Source organism: Corvus brachyrhynchos, unplaced genomic scaffold, assembly GCF_000691975.1.
Source record: "Corvus brachyrhynchos isolate BGI_N302 unplaced genomic scaffold, ASM69197v1 scaffold285, whole genome shotgun sequence".
Lineage (NCBI taxonomy): Eukaryota > Metazoa > Chordata > Aves > Passeriformes > Corvidae > Corvus > Corvus brachyrhynchos.
The window spans coordinates 161,182-174,527 of NW_008238323.1; the positions used below are offsets into that span (position 1 = coordinate 161,182).

Sequence of the window (13,346 nt, forward strand, 5' to 3'; positions counted from 1 at the left end):
TGGGATGGGATGATCTTGAAGGCCACTTCCAACCCAGACCATTCTGTGGTTCTGTGTTTATCTTACAGGTCCATCAGATCAGAATTCCCTCCCTACAGAAAAGCTGCATTTAGAATCCAGAAGTCAGTGATGTTATCACCATACTATAATATCCTGAGTCTTGAAGAACAACAAAACCAAAGGAAGGAAGGAAGGAAGAAGAAGTTGCAGTTTGTCTTCAGGGGACTCCTGAGTACCAGGTGAATGCTCAGGGCAGAAACTGAGAGGTGGGTGCCATGGTGTTGTCAGAGAAAGTTCTTTTTCTGTGAGGTGGAATAGAGTTTGCTCCACTCTTTGTGCCTGAACTCAGAAACATGAGGGCATTTTAAAGACATCACCAAGCTTGACATGTGCAGTACACCCCTCCAGGAATAATTACATACTTGTTCTCAAGAGGAAAGGCATGCCAAAAAGGAGATTTTAATATCAGAGATTTACTGTGCCATCTTTGGAAAAACTAGCTTGAAAGTACAACTTGCTTTTCAATTGAAAGAAAGGTATTTTGGTTGATTTTCACTCCCTCTATGCTTTGAAGAGGAGAAAACTTCTTAAGATTCTCAGACAGACATGTCTCTTCCACAAAGCCACTGCAGCACAATTAATTAGCCAGATGTCCCAACTTCAGAACAAATTTTTAATAGTTCATGCCCAATCAAATTTAAAAACTGAAACCACATTTATACAGTTTGGTTATCAAACTAAGAGTTTCCAGACCTTGTATGATTCCAAACTAAATCTATGTGTACTCAAAGTTTCTACCATGACACACCATGAAAGGGACATGTTTTCAATGAAAACACTCAAAAAGCAACCCAATCAGTATGGGAAACTCTTCATTCAAAAATGCTGGAAAAAAGACCAGTATTTTTATACTTCTCCTGCAACATCCAAGTGTTATGAGTTTAGTACTAACAAAGGGAAAAAAATACCTCTTGTATCCTTAGTTTCTTCTTCCATGAACCTGTCGTAGAGATTCCTGACTGGTACACTCATAGATTTCAAAGGCTGATACAAGATCTTGTACTTGGCCACCACAGCCTTGTTCATCTCTTGAACAACTGCATTGATCTGATCATATGTGAGACGGCCTTTCATATACCTACAAATAAAAATAAGAATCAGTAACCAGAAAGTCACAAAGTTCTGTGTTTATTCTTCTCCTTCATCAGCCGTAACTGAACAAGCCATTCCTAGCTAAAGGCAGTTTCTCCTGCTTTATGTTAATGAATATATGTAGTAGTTAATTCTGTTCGTTTCCTTGATTGTTTAACAATCTTGAAGGTAGAAAGGCCATGACAGAACCTAAACCAGAAAGATAAAATATTAGAAAGCTAAATTAAGAAGCTGAATGTATTCAGTGTTTAAGCTGTAAAAAGCTTTTCAAAATGTAATAAAGATTGTTTTTGCAGCATACCACTTAAACTGCAAACACAGAAAAATCGAGTAACTTTGCAGACAACAGCATGAAATGAAATGTTTGCCTAGGAGCACAATTTGATTCATATTATCACCACAAATAACCTGTGTTTGATCTTACAGCCATTTATTTGGGTTTTTTTGAAGAACTACTAGTTTTGTGTTGTCTTCTGTATTTGACTGTGCAGCCTACTGAGCTGTACAGATATGGTTCTGCACCACCAGCATCCATTTCTGAACTTTCAGGGCATTTCATAATACTAGTACTAGAAGAATAAGATCTGTTGATAACAGCCTAGAGGTACAGGAAGCACAGAAGATAAAGAACAAAGTGATGTGGAAATACTAGAACACTGGAATATTTGCAAGTAAGGCTATTCAGTATTTATAGATGTAAAGCCATGCCTTCAAGGAAAAGGAACTGTGCTGCATACTGAGAAGCCATTATATAAAAATGAAATCTGAAACTCAAATGGCAAGCAGTAAGATAAATACAACACCACCCGTCCCCCCCGCCCAAAATGGCAGTAAGAGCCAGGCCAGCCTTGCAACCTGCACTGTCCTGTGGCCTTCACTCAGCTGCTACAACAAACCAAACCTGGTTCTTTCTGTTTGGTTCAGTATCGGTTTGCAGACACGAGGAATTAGACAAGTGTTACAATTCATTTTAGAACAAATGCTTTAGGTCAGTGGAGCAGGTGGCTAAAAGCTGTGGGACAGCAAGACTGAAAAGATCAATGAACAGCAAGTTCATCCCTTGTTTTAGTCTGAAGGAGAACACACAAAGAATTTAAAGCAGAAGTAGATAATCAATTACAAGTTCAGTATTCCAAACCAGAATTCGGGCAGGCATTCTGCAATTGCCAACTAAAAATAAGTGCACTAGATTTCAACAGCAGCCAGTCCCTGCCACGGAGACCTGCCTGCAGGAGTTGTGTAAAACCTGAATTCAAAGCCATTTCTCTGCCTCCAAACTGAGTTGGAAACTTAGTTGCCACTAAGTTACTTGCAGCCAGCTTTCAACTTTATTGACACTTTGATTAATTCACGTTGGAGGCGCAGCCATCTTGTAGTTATAAAAACGCTCCACTTTGCACCAGTAATAAAAGCAGTACTACCAGCCCTGAATTGCAGCCATAGCACAAACACAGCCTTTCACCCCAGCAAGGCTTTGCCTGTGTGCATTAACTGCTGTTTATTGCTCTCTCTGCCTCCCTGTGCCACAGGGCAAAGAGTAGAGCGAGGGAAGCTAAGCCCAGAGGCATAAAATACCTTTATTTAACTTCCTGTGCTCCCACTGCCAACACACAGACAGCGAACACATTTAATAAAGCCAAGGGAGCACCTCAGCTCATCCTGAAGCTGAAACAGAGAGGCAGGACTGGGTTGCCTAAACCTAGGAATTGAGTGCTCTTTGAGAGGCCCTCAGGCATCCAAGATGCTTTAATCTGAAATTAAACTCTGTCAAAACCAAATGGAATTTTTATTCTGTGCATAACTAAGGATCATAAAAACTCCAGCTGTCCCACAGCCTTCTGATATTTCTACCCAACCATGGCTGGCAAACCCGTTAATGCTGACATTTATTTCAGTCCATACGTACACTAATATAAAAATACAAAGTTGAGAAGTTCCAAATTCAGGCATTTAATTTAGATTTAAAATAACTTTAAAATCTGCTTCACTATTCCAAATGCAGTAAAATTCAGAGCTCTTCTTAAAAAAAAAAAAAAAAAGAAAAAAAAAGTGATCCAGTCAGTTTCTTTTTTAATCCACAGAAGCCCTTTTTCAAACCATTTTTTCCATAGGTAAGAAAACTGGAGCACAGTGCTGTGTTCCTCAGAGAAAAGAATAACATCAATATATCACATATATACCACTCTAAAAGAGATAAACCTTGTAATGGCCACCCCCTGCTCTCTCAAAAAGGGTTAGGCTAAACAGCCACATATTCTTCCCAGTCACCATCTTCTGAGACTTGAGTCATAATGAATGCACAGATTCTAAAATACTTTGAGTAGTAAGAATTTTAGAAAGCAGCAAGAATTCTAGACACCAGAATAAAGCATTTTCCTTTGCCTCAAAGTCAAAAGTTAACAAAGACATGCACGGTGAAATGTCCTTTATCTTCCTCCAAAGAGTGCCTTCCTGCAACAGATTTGAAGGGTAAAATAATTTGCAGGTTTCTTATTGTGCAAAGTGTTCTATTTGATTAAGGTCTTTCATGTCTGCCCCTTAACACAGTGTGTACCTTTGTTAAATACCTGCTGCCCAGTCCTAGGACTATGAAGGCACTGAAGCCTTTGTCCCTTTTACTGGCCTGATGGTGTTAGGAATAGATTTTCTTTCATGTTCAGCACAAAGCAGGTGAAAACAACCTTGATTTTTCAGTGCCCACTTCCCACCCCCAGTGCTCACCAGAAGAACTGGGCCGTGAACCAAATTCTTGTTCTTCCAAGGGAATACATTCGGTGTAAGAAAATTTGGGTTACAAATACTTGCTGCTTAGGTTTGGTCAATCAGTATGTGAAATTGCAAGTACTCCCTCAATTTTGTACTACAACATTGCCAGGCAACAGAAATACTGGTAGATTAATAGATCTATGTAAATTCATGTAAATTTTCCTCCACAGAACAAACATGCTTCTCCCATCCGAATAAAATTAAATTATTTCTAGAGCTCTTCCAGCACAGTCTAAGCTGCAACCTTTCCATAATGGGTGCCTTCCAACACAGCTGCAACCTTTCCACAACAGTGCCTTCCAACTCAGCTTATTCTGTGATTTTGTGAATCTGTAATAAATAGGAAGAGGATCTGTCTGGCCTCTGTCCCCATCCTCCACACCCACGAACAGCAATGGAAAACCTTCCACTTTCAAGGATTATCATAGACTCCTTTAGGTTGGAAAAGCCCTCTGAGGTCGTTGAGTCCAACCTTTCCCTCAGCACTGCCAAGGCTACCACTAAACCATGCCCCGAAGTGTCACAACTACCTGTCTTGTGATGTGGAAGATCATAGCTTTAACTGGAAGTTAAAACAGTATTTGGCTGGAATGGTCTGTGTCTATTTCTCTTGCCACAGCAGAGGTAAAGACCAAAAATTCCCATGCTGCAGCTTTATCCTCCCATAATTTTATCAGGAGAGAACTACCTAAGGGAGTAAATCCACAGAATACCTGAGGTGATCTGCAGAATAAAAATACCAGGTGCATGCTCTTCTAAGAAGTAACCAGAAGTCCTTTATCATTAGCTCAACATTCAGGATAACGGAGAAAATGGACATTACTCACCTGAAAATTTTGAAGGCTATAGAGAAAATTATTGGAAAGCCTCAAGTAAAGTACAGACTCAAAACCATATTTCTTATTGGAACAGGTGTTGTCAGGGAACACAGTGAATCTAGAATCTCAGTAACAATTCAGCCTTAGGCATCAAGAGAAATTTCTTCTTTTTGCAGAAATATTTACTCATGTCCCCAAAATGCCATTTAAGAAGTTATTCCTGTATGGCAGACTTCAGACAAGGATATCCGTTCATCAGGTCCTGCTGTTAGGGGAACGTACGCACAGGTTTTTATTCCAGAAATTTGGGAATTTCAGTGCAAAGTGGTTTTTTGCTTTTAACAAGCCTGATTTCTGTTCCTGTCTCAAAACAGACTGGTAAGTCAAGACTTGAAGTTTCCAGAAACCAATAGTTGGGTCAAATAAAAACAGCATTTATCATTATTTTTCCTTCTGTATGCAAACAAACCTTTCATCTCATGAGATGATGGCTCTTTTTTTTTTTTTTTTAATGTCAGTTCTCAAAACAAGATAAGGATTCACCAGTTAGCTTAAAAATCTCTGTTCATACAATTACAGTGACTTTTGAGATAAGAGGTTTGGGTTTTAACTGATCCGTTTTCATCTTCCTAATACCAGCATAAAAAAGAGCCAAATTAACTCTATTCATTCCATTTTCAGGTTTGCTAGTGTTGCATTTAAACTATTTGGAGCAATATCATGTTTCACCCCATGAAAAATTTCAAACCATCTCTGTCAGTCCCAGTTCTGCAAGAGGTCACTCTCCCAAACCTATGTATGCCACCCAGATTGATGCCAGAGTGTGAGGGAAGCCACGCTTACTTACGCAGGAACACTTTCAAACTCCTCCATGGTTATTAATGCTGCTTCTTTAACGAGTTTGGTATCTTTTGCAGGTTTCTTTGCACATTCAGGTTCTCTGGCCTTTGCTTGCTCTTCTTGTTTCCCAGTCGGCACCGTGATGCTGTAAAATGAAGGAATATTCAGTGTATAAACAGCAGGTAAGTAGTAAGGAGAATTCCACTACACTACTAAGTCTGCTTAGTCACAGACCTAAGTTCCAGCCTATCTGTTAGGCTGGATGAACACAATTAATGATATTTCACAAAAGAAACATCAGTATAGCAAGCCTGCTCCATTTCAAATCATATCCTTCAGCTGACTTCAGCACAGCTCTTGGTTTCTCTGCTACAGAGGCTGCTAGCAGGTGAGTTGGAAGCAGTCCAAGTGCAGCGTGGCGCAGCTCAGAATTCAATGTACCGTTACATTTCACACAACACAAGGCCTGGCTTTTTATCAGATAAAACACAGCACAGAGCTGCAGCCTTAATGGGCAGATTTGAAATACTTCACAGCTCTCTGAAAGAGGTTCAAATCTTGGGAAGCCTGACTCACCCATTAAACTTTCGAAGCAAAGAAATTCAATGCCACCTACCAGACTGGGGTTTTTTTTAATACTTTTAGAAGTTTTTTTAGGCAAGATCCCAAAGGCCAAAGAATTTCCTAATTTATTCCTGATTATTAGAACATTATTTTTATAAATTCACCCTTTCTCTAAACCCTCAACTTAGAGCCTCAAACCCCAAGGGATTTGCCAGCCACCCACCCAGCTGCTCCTCAGCAGGACAGTAAAGATGATGCATATGGCCAAATCCACTGTTATCAGAACACGTGGACATTACTGGGATGTGCAACAGAATGAACTAAAGCAATACAGAGCTGACCTGGCACAAGGAACTGATCCTCTGCTTGGATCTGACTTTCCCACAAGAGATCCTTGCTGGACATGGGGTCCCACGAGCAGCAAATGGCACAGCAGTGCCCCTTCTGTCAACCCCAGGGCCAGGACCTGAGGCGTCACTTGATGTGATGCCGCCAAACCCAGTGTCCCATCCCCAAGAAAGACAAGTGCCATGGCGAGGACAGCGAGTGCCACCTGCTGGGCTCCCACACTGCCTGGTCAGTGACACGGGGGCAGGAACAGGTCTGCCCTGCACCGTGACACAACACAGAGCCCTTCTGAAACCCAGGACATCTGCCGCTAAACTTACTCAGATGTCATCATCTGAAAAACATCTGTTTGCATCTGAACAACAACAACAAAACAATCCTGGCACCCTGCAGGTAGCAGGGAATGTCAGCAAACAGGAGAGAAGGAGGGCGGATTTTGGGTGGTGGTGGAGGTGGCTTTGGAATGAAAGGATAAACACAAGAACCAAGGGAAGCAAGTTCACATCTTGAAACTTCATTCCTCCCACGCTCCAGTCTCAGTCTCCTGCTGTCTATCACACTGCAACAAACCTTTTTGAGATGATTCCCCAGCCCCAGGCACCCCTCCTTTGTGATCCCACCCACTCCCCTGCCTCTGCACTGCTGCAGTGAGGTGGTACAGACATAGTTCACCGCTGACCTGAACCATGAAAAGAAAGAACTGACACTTGTTTACAAAATCTGGCTCTGGTGGAATGAGAAACTGCTCTCAACAAACACGTGGGATACAAAGAGATTGAGATATATTGAACTTGCTTTTTATTTCAGTGAGATTGCTCTGGTAAACAAGAACAGAAAACCCAAGAATACAGGAGAGAAACAATAGCTAAAGCCATGAATCGTTCAGTTTCTCTGTGTGGGTGTTTTCATTCTCCCAGGGACTTCAAGGCCTGCCTCACCAGCATTCAAGTGCTCCTCTGCTTTCTGCACTATCTCATGAAAATCACTCATCAGCCCATTATGTATGTCCCCACACATCTGGGGACATAGGGGAACGAACAGAAACGGAGGAGGTCAGTGCAGGAAGGTTTGGGTAAGAGGCCTAAAAACATATTTACAGTGATGCAATGGATTTTGAACAATTACGTTCCTTCTTACACTTCCTCCACCCTCCACTGCACAACACAGTGACCACCAAGAAGTGACAAAATGGGGACAAAAGGAGAAAGTGTGCTGTGACAAATGGCATTGTCACACAATGTATTATTACTCAAGAAAACCCAGCAACAAACTGACACTGACAGAACACCAGCTGTGAGCTGGCAAGAGCACAATCTGCAGAAAATTATCAGAAAAGTTTGGTTGGTTTTACATACTGTGGTTTTCTCTAGAGAAAGAAGAACCAGCTAAAACCATATCACAATTAACTTCCTGATCACAAGCAGGATGAGATTGCAAGGGAGACCAACATCCCAAAAAATCTTTTGGTGTCAGAGGTGGCACAATCAAGCACGAAACAAGCCTCATTTACATCTAAACAATTTCCAGGAGCTAACACAAAGTTAAGACAAAGGTTTTCCTACATTAAGAAAGTAAGTTACGACAGGAAGGCAGAACTCAAGTGGTAATTTCTGAAAAACTTCAATGCTTACACACACACACAAAAAGCAACATCTAAATTGAAAAGGAACAAGAGACCTCTAGAGACATTTTGAAAGGCCATTTCCTAAACTGAGGGTTTATGTCTAGAGGGTGGGAATAAGAAAAAAGCTTCTGCACAAGTCATCCCTTCACCAGCTAAGAACAGTTTCAATACAATACCTACACCAATGACAATACCGCTACACACTAACTAAAATTACAGTTCATTTTTCTCTTCTGGAAGCCTCTTTCCACATATATAACCTTTTACTTTGCTGGAATATGTGTCATGTTTTGAGACTGAGGCTTCTCTGGCATTAGGAACCAGACCAAGTAAAGCTGGTAGATTCAGGGCACATATTGGAAGCACTGAATTCAAGCTAATGCACTGCCTTCTGACAAGCTACAAGGTGGGAATGAAGTTTTGGGATCCCCGATACTATGACTCTGCAAGTGACCCCAGCTGGCATCACTGCAGGAAAAGAAAGCAACTCCAACAGGCCAGAGAAAAAGATGAGAAACTCAGTCGGAATTAAAATGTTTTAGAAGCTTTCTAAATAACAGCTGTTATTTCACATACTTGTCATTTTCACACACTTGAGCTACTTGACTCTGAAAAGCTTCTTACACAGCCCTCTCCAAGGCAAGGGGATGTCATATCTAGCTGAAATAAATATAAGGCTGCTGCAGGGAAAAGGGAACAAAAGTACCACAAACATAATTCAAAGTCCCACAGAAAGATGACTGAGCTGGCAGATTTTTGGTTTTTAAGTTGTATTTGGAAGGGCAGAGGTGAACTTCATTTCTAGTGACCCAGCATTTGGGTCACTAGCCCTTAAATCCATAGGCACTACAGTTATGAAATCAGTGTGTTTGTGATTCTAAAGCAAGGGATTCTCAGACTCAGAGAAGCACTTGCTTTCTACTACATCACACCTACCCCTGGAAGCTCCCATTGGAACAACTCAGTATTTTATAGACTTGATCTGATGGATTTATTGGGGTGCTAGCACAAGCCTGGACAAGAGCCACGTCCAGAATCAATACACTCAATGACCTTGTCTCCCAAAATTTCAGTTAATGTGGAGTGAAAGGAGCTGCACAGCGCTGCAGCTGGACACTAACAGGAGCAGCCTGAATCCTTCAGGCTCATGTACCACATACCAGCTCTGAGTTGGTTTGGGCAGATAGGGTGGAATGTGTTCAAGGAGGTGCTGTGCTTCATTTTGATCTCTCTCAGCAGTCTTCTGCATCTCCTGAAATTAATATGAGACTAGATCAGAAATCTGAACCTACTAGCATCAGGCAAGTAAAATTAGGGCAATACTAAATTAATTTTCAGCTTTATTAAGAGGTGTCCTTTACTCTCTCCCCATCACCTTACCTCCTTACCCCATAACTTCTCCAGGGAAACTAGTAAAGATACAGAGCAAGGAGCATCTGTCCTTGCCCTCAGAATGTCAGAGGAATTTGAGCAGGCAACAGGAACTTTAGCAATACACCCTGGTCAGGGGAATGGTGGTAGTGGAGACAAGACACTATGGTAAACTCACCTACATTCCCCAAACAACGCTTCCACAAAAGACCTGCCAAATAAAGGCAGTGCAAACACACAGTAGAATAACAGACAAATATTCTAACTGAATACTTTTCACAGCTATTGCAAAGATATGTAATTAGAACTCCTCTTTAGATCACAGTATCTATTATGATAAAGACATGTTTTCAAGGCCAATGACAAAGACCTGCTTTTAATGGCTTTAAGATGAAGGAATGTAGACTTAGATTAGATATTAAGAATAAATTCTTCCCTGTGAGGATGGTGAGGCCCTGGCCCAGGGTGCCCAGAGCAGCTGTGGCTGCCCCTGAATCCCTGGCAGTGTCCAGGGCCAGGTTGGGCGGGGCTTGGAGGAGCCTGGGACAGTGGAAAGTGTCCCTGCCCATGGCAGGGGGTGGCCCTAGATGAGCTTTAAGGTCCCTTCCAACTCAAACCATTCTACAATTCTATGATTACATATATAAGCTTCGAAAAATACAATTTCCAACATTTGTGGTGCTGGAGAACTTAACAAACCATCAGCAAGCCTATTCCAAACCCCGGTTTCTCTTGCGAGCACATGCATCCAAACATCACTAAGGATCTAGGGAAAAACTCCCTACATATGTATCAAAGACTTCTTTGAATCTTCCAATATTTTATGAATGGGACAAGAAAAAAAGATTACTTTTAGCAAATCCTTCAGTTTTTCTTGCTGTTTAACTTCAGTTTCCATTTGATTCAGGAGTTCATGTATAAGGATCACCTCATTCCCTATTTTATGGAGGGCAGCTTTGCGGCGTTCATCTTCACCTGTCAAAGGGCAAACATTAAGACAAAGCCTCCAAGAAAACCCAAAATGTGATGTTCCTCCCCTTCGCAAGCAGTGATTATTTAACTCTCTGCTCCCCACCCGCCATAGCCACCCAGGAGAAGCAGCAAGCCAAACTCTCAGCCTTGTACTCTGCACAGCCAACAGAGTCCATGGAATCATTTAGTTTGGAAAAGCCCCCTAAGACCAGGTCCAACTATACCCCCACAGCACTGTCAAGGCCACCACTAGTCTGTGTCCCAAATGTCACAGCCACAGGGCTTTTAAATCCCTGCAGTGATGGGGACTCCAACACCTCCCTGGGCAGCCCCTGCCAAGGCCTGACCACCCTTTCCATGGGGAAATCCCTGCTGGTGACCTACCTGAGCCTGCCCTGGCCCAGCCTGAGGCCGTTCCCTCTCCTCCTGTCCCTGTTCCCTGCGAGCAGAGCCCGACCCCCCCGGCTGCCCCCTCCTGTCAGGGACTTGTGCAGAGCCACAAGGTCCCCCCTGAGCCTCCTTTGCTCCAGCCTGAGCCCCTTTCCCAGCTCCCTCAGCCGCTCCTGGGGCTCCAGCCCCTTCCCAGCTCCGTTCCCTGCCCTGGACACGCTCCAGCTGCTCCATGCCTTTCTTGGAATGAAGTGCAAACCAAACCCCACTGTTGCTCTTGTTTACCTATGTTCCTCAATAGGATACACTTTTTAATACTTGAAATCTTCGCATTGATGTGGAAGCATAAATGTTCCAGGTCTGAGGATGCCATGTCCTCCATCATCACACTGAGGGGGAACAAAAATGAAGGCAGAAACTTAACAAAGACCCAAGCTGCAAATACTGTGCACAAAAGCAGAATTTTTGGAAGGTCCCTGATTTGTCAAAGAAGCAAAGGGAACATAAATGAAACAGTAAATTAAGTAATTCTCTTTTATCTTACTAAATTGAAGGCAGGAAAGGAAGCATAAAGGGACTGGCACTAGACAAGCCAATAAATTTCCCAGAACTCTGGAGATAAATGCAGTGTGATATCAGTGCAGTGATTCCTCATGAGACTGGGAGCATCCCTATAATATTGAATTGTCCACTAAAAAAAGGAGTTGGAAATTTACTGCAAAACCCAAGAAATACCTGGTTTATATAATGCAATTTTACAAGGTTCTCTCAGGGATATTACATCAGATGATTGATGTTTAAAGAGGTGGATTTTTTTAAAACGCAATTAAGCAAAAAAAAAGGGTTAACAGAGTCGTTAGCAAAGTCTGGAGGCACCAAAAAGAGCATTATATATCGACTACTATATAGTCTTTAATAATAGGTTTATTAACCCTATTATAGACAGAAATTGATTAGAAGAAAAAACTATACAATGTGACAAACCCCCGCATTTAACACCGTGGCCTGGCACTGAGCGCTCACACAGCTCCCTCCGGCGGCTGACACTTGGAAACTTTAAAAAAGTCCTTATTTCGCTTATGGCTTAAAATACTATCAACTGCCGCGATTATTAAATCCATTCTTTGAGACCTGCCGCCTTCCCCGCCTGCCCTACCTGCGTGGAACCAGCACGCCCCGAGGCGGATCGGGATCCCCTGAGGGGACCGAGGTCACCCGCTGCGCGCGGCGGCAGCGCCCGTCTCTCCTCAGGTTTTACCGGACGCAGCGCCAGTGTATCCCGGTCCCGGTCCCACTCTCTCAGCCGCGGGGGCCGGAGCCGCTCGGCCGGGGAGGAGGAAGCTCAGCCGGGGGAGGAGGACGCGGCTCCCACGGCCCCGTTCGAGCCCCGTTTGAATCCGCCGCGCTCAGGCGGGCGTTGGGGAGGGCGGGGAGAGCGCGTGCGCGCTGAGGGGAGCGCGAGGGACGGGCGGAAAGGGCGGAGCGGGGCGGGAAGGGAAGGGCGGAAGGCGGGAGCGCTGAGGGGACCGGAGGGCGCAAGGCAGGGCAGTGATGGACGCGGTAGGCCAGGTGAGGGATGGTCTCTTTTCCCGGGCAGCCAGTGGTAGGACAAGGGGACATAGTCTCAAGCTGAGACAGGGGAGGCTCAGGTTGGACATCAGGAGGAATTTCTTCATGGAAAGGGCGCTCAGGCATTGGAAGGGGCTGCCGAGGAAGGTTTGGAGTCCCCATCCCTGGAGGTGTCCAAGGACACCAATCGCCTGGACATGACGCTCTGTGCTCTGGTCTGGGTGATAAAGCGGGGATCAGTCAAAGGTTAGACTCGATCTTGGAGGTCTTTTCCAACCTTGTAATTCTGTGAGTATGGAGGGAGTGGGAAGGAAGCGCGGAAGGCGGGAACTCTGAGGGGAGCGAGAGCGAAGGGCGGGAGCGCGGAGGGTGATCTCATTTTTAGGAGCTCTGTTGACACAGATTTTACCTTAGAAAGGAGACATTGTTTATTCAGCACAGCGTGCAAGGAGGACGTTCCCACTAATCAACCCGTCAAGGGGTAGAAAGTTACATCTGTTATACAGTAAAATTCACATGAACACGCCCGCTTACTGTGTAGTCTCCGCCCACGTTATACACATTTATTTGGGTGATGTAATCTTAACGCATGGCTTGAAACAGCTTTTTTCCTTTACTAAGCAAACTCCTCTTGTACAAGTAATTTCATATAAATTACACTTTGAAAGGCGAGGAAAAAACTGATATCAAGGACAGCGGGAGGATGAGGAGGGGAAAGACAGGAACGCTGAGGGGAGCGGGAAGGGCGGAAGGTGGGGGAGTGCTGAGGGAAGCGGCGCAGAAAGGGCAGGAGCGGGAAGGAAGGCGGGATCGCGGTGGAGAGCGGGAAGGAAGGGCGGAAGGCGGGATCGCTGAGCGGAGCAGGGCGGGAAGGAAGCGGGATTTCTGAGGGGCGCGGACAGGGAGCCGGGCGGGAAGGGAAGGGGGGATGT

The 13,346-nt window shown here is 44.0% G+C and overlaps 1 protein-coding gene across 2 annotated transcripts in view; it reads right to left on the minus strand.

Moving 5' to 3' along the window:
- The window catches only part of SKA1 (spindle and kinetochore associated complex subunit 1), a 15,460-nt gene extending 3,177 nt beyond the window's left edge, over positions 1-12,283 (minus strand). Inside the window, exons 1-6 of one of the 2 annotated variants that reach the window (XM_008633710.2) lie at positions 12,002-12,283; positions 11,131-11,234; positions 10,334-10,458; positions 9,273-9,364; positions 5,584-5,721; positions 969-1,138 (exon numbers count right to left, since the gene is read on the minus strand). In XM_008633710.2, coding sequence (XP_008631932.2) covers positions 969-1,138; positions 5,584-5,721; positions 9,273-9,364; positions 10,334-10,458; positions 11,131-11,230 — 625 coding nt within the window. In that variant the 5' untranslated portion in view covers positions 11,231-11,234; positions 12,002-12,283. Of the gene's footprint in view, positions 1-968; positions 1,139-5,583; positions 5,722-6,481; positions 6,688-9,272; positions 9,365-10,333; positions 10,459-11,130; positions 11,235-12,001 lie in introns of those variants that run through there. The other variant, XM_017734317.1, reaches the window with a different exon arrangement.
- Between the last annotated feature and the right edge of the window lie 1,063 nt (positions 12,284-13,346).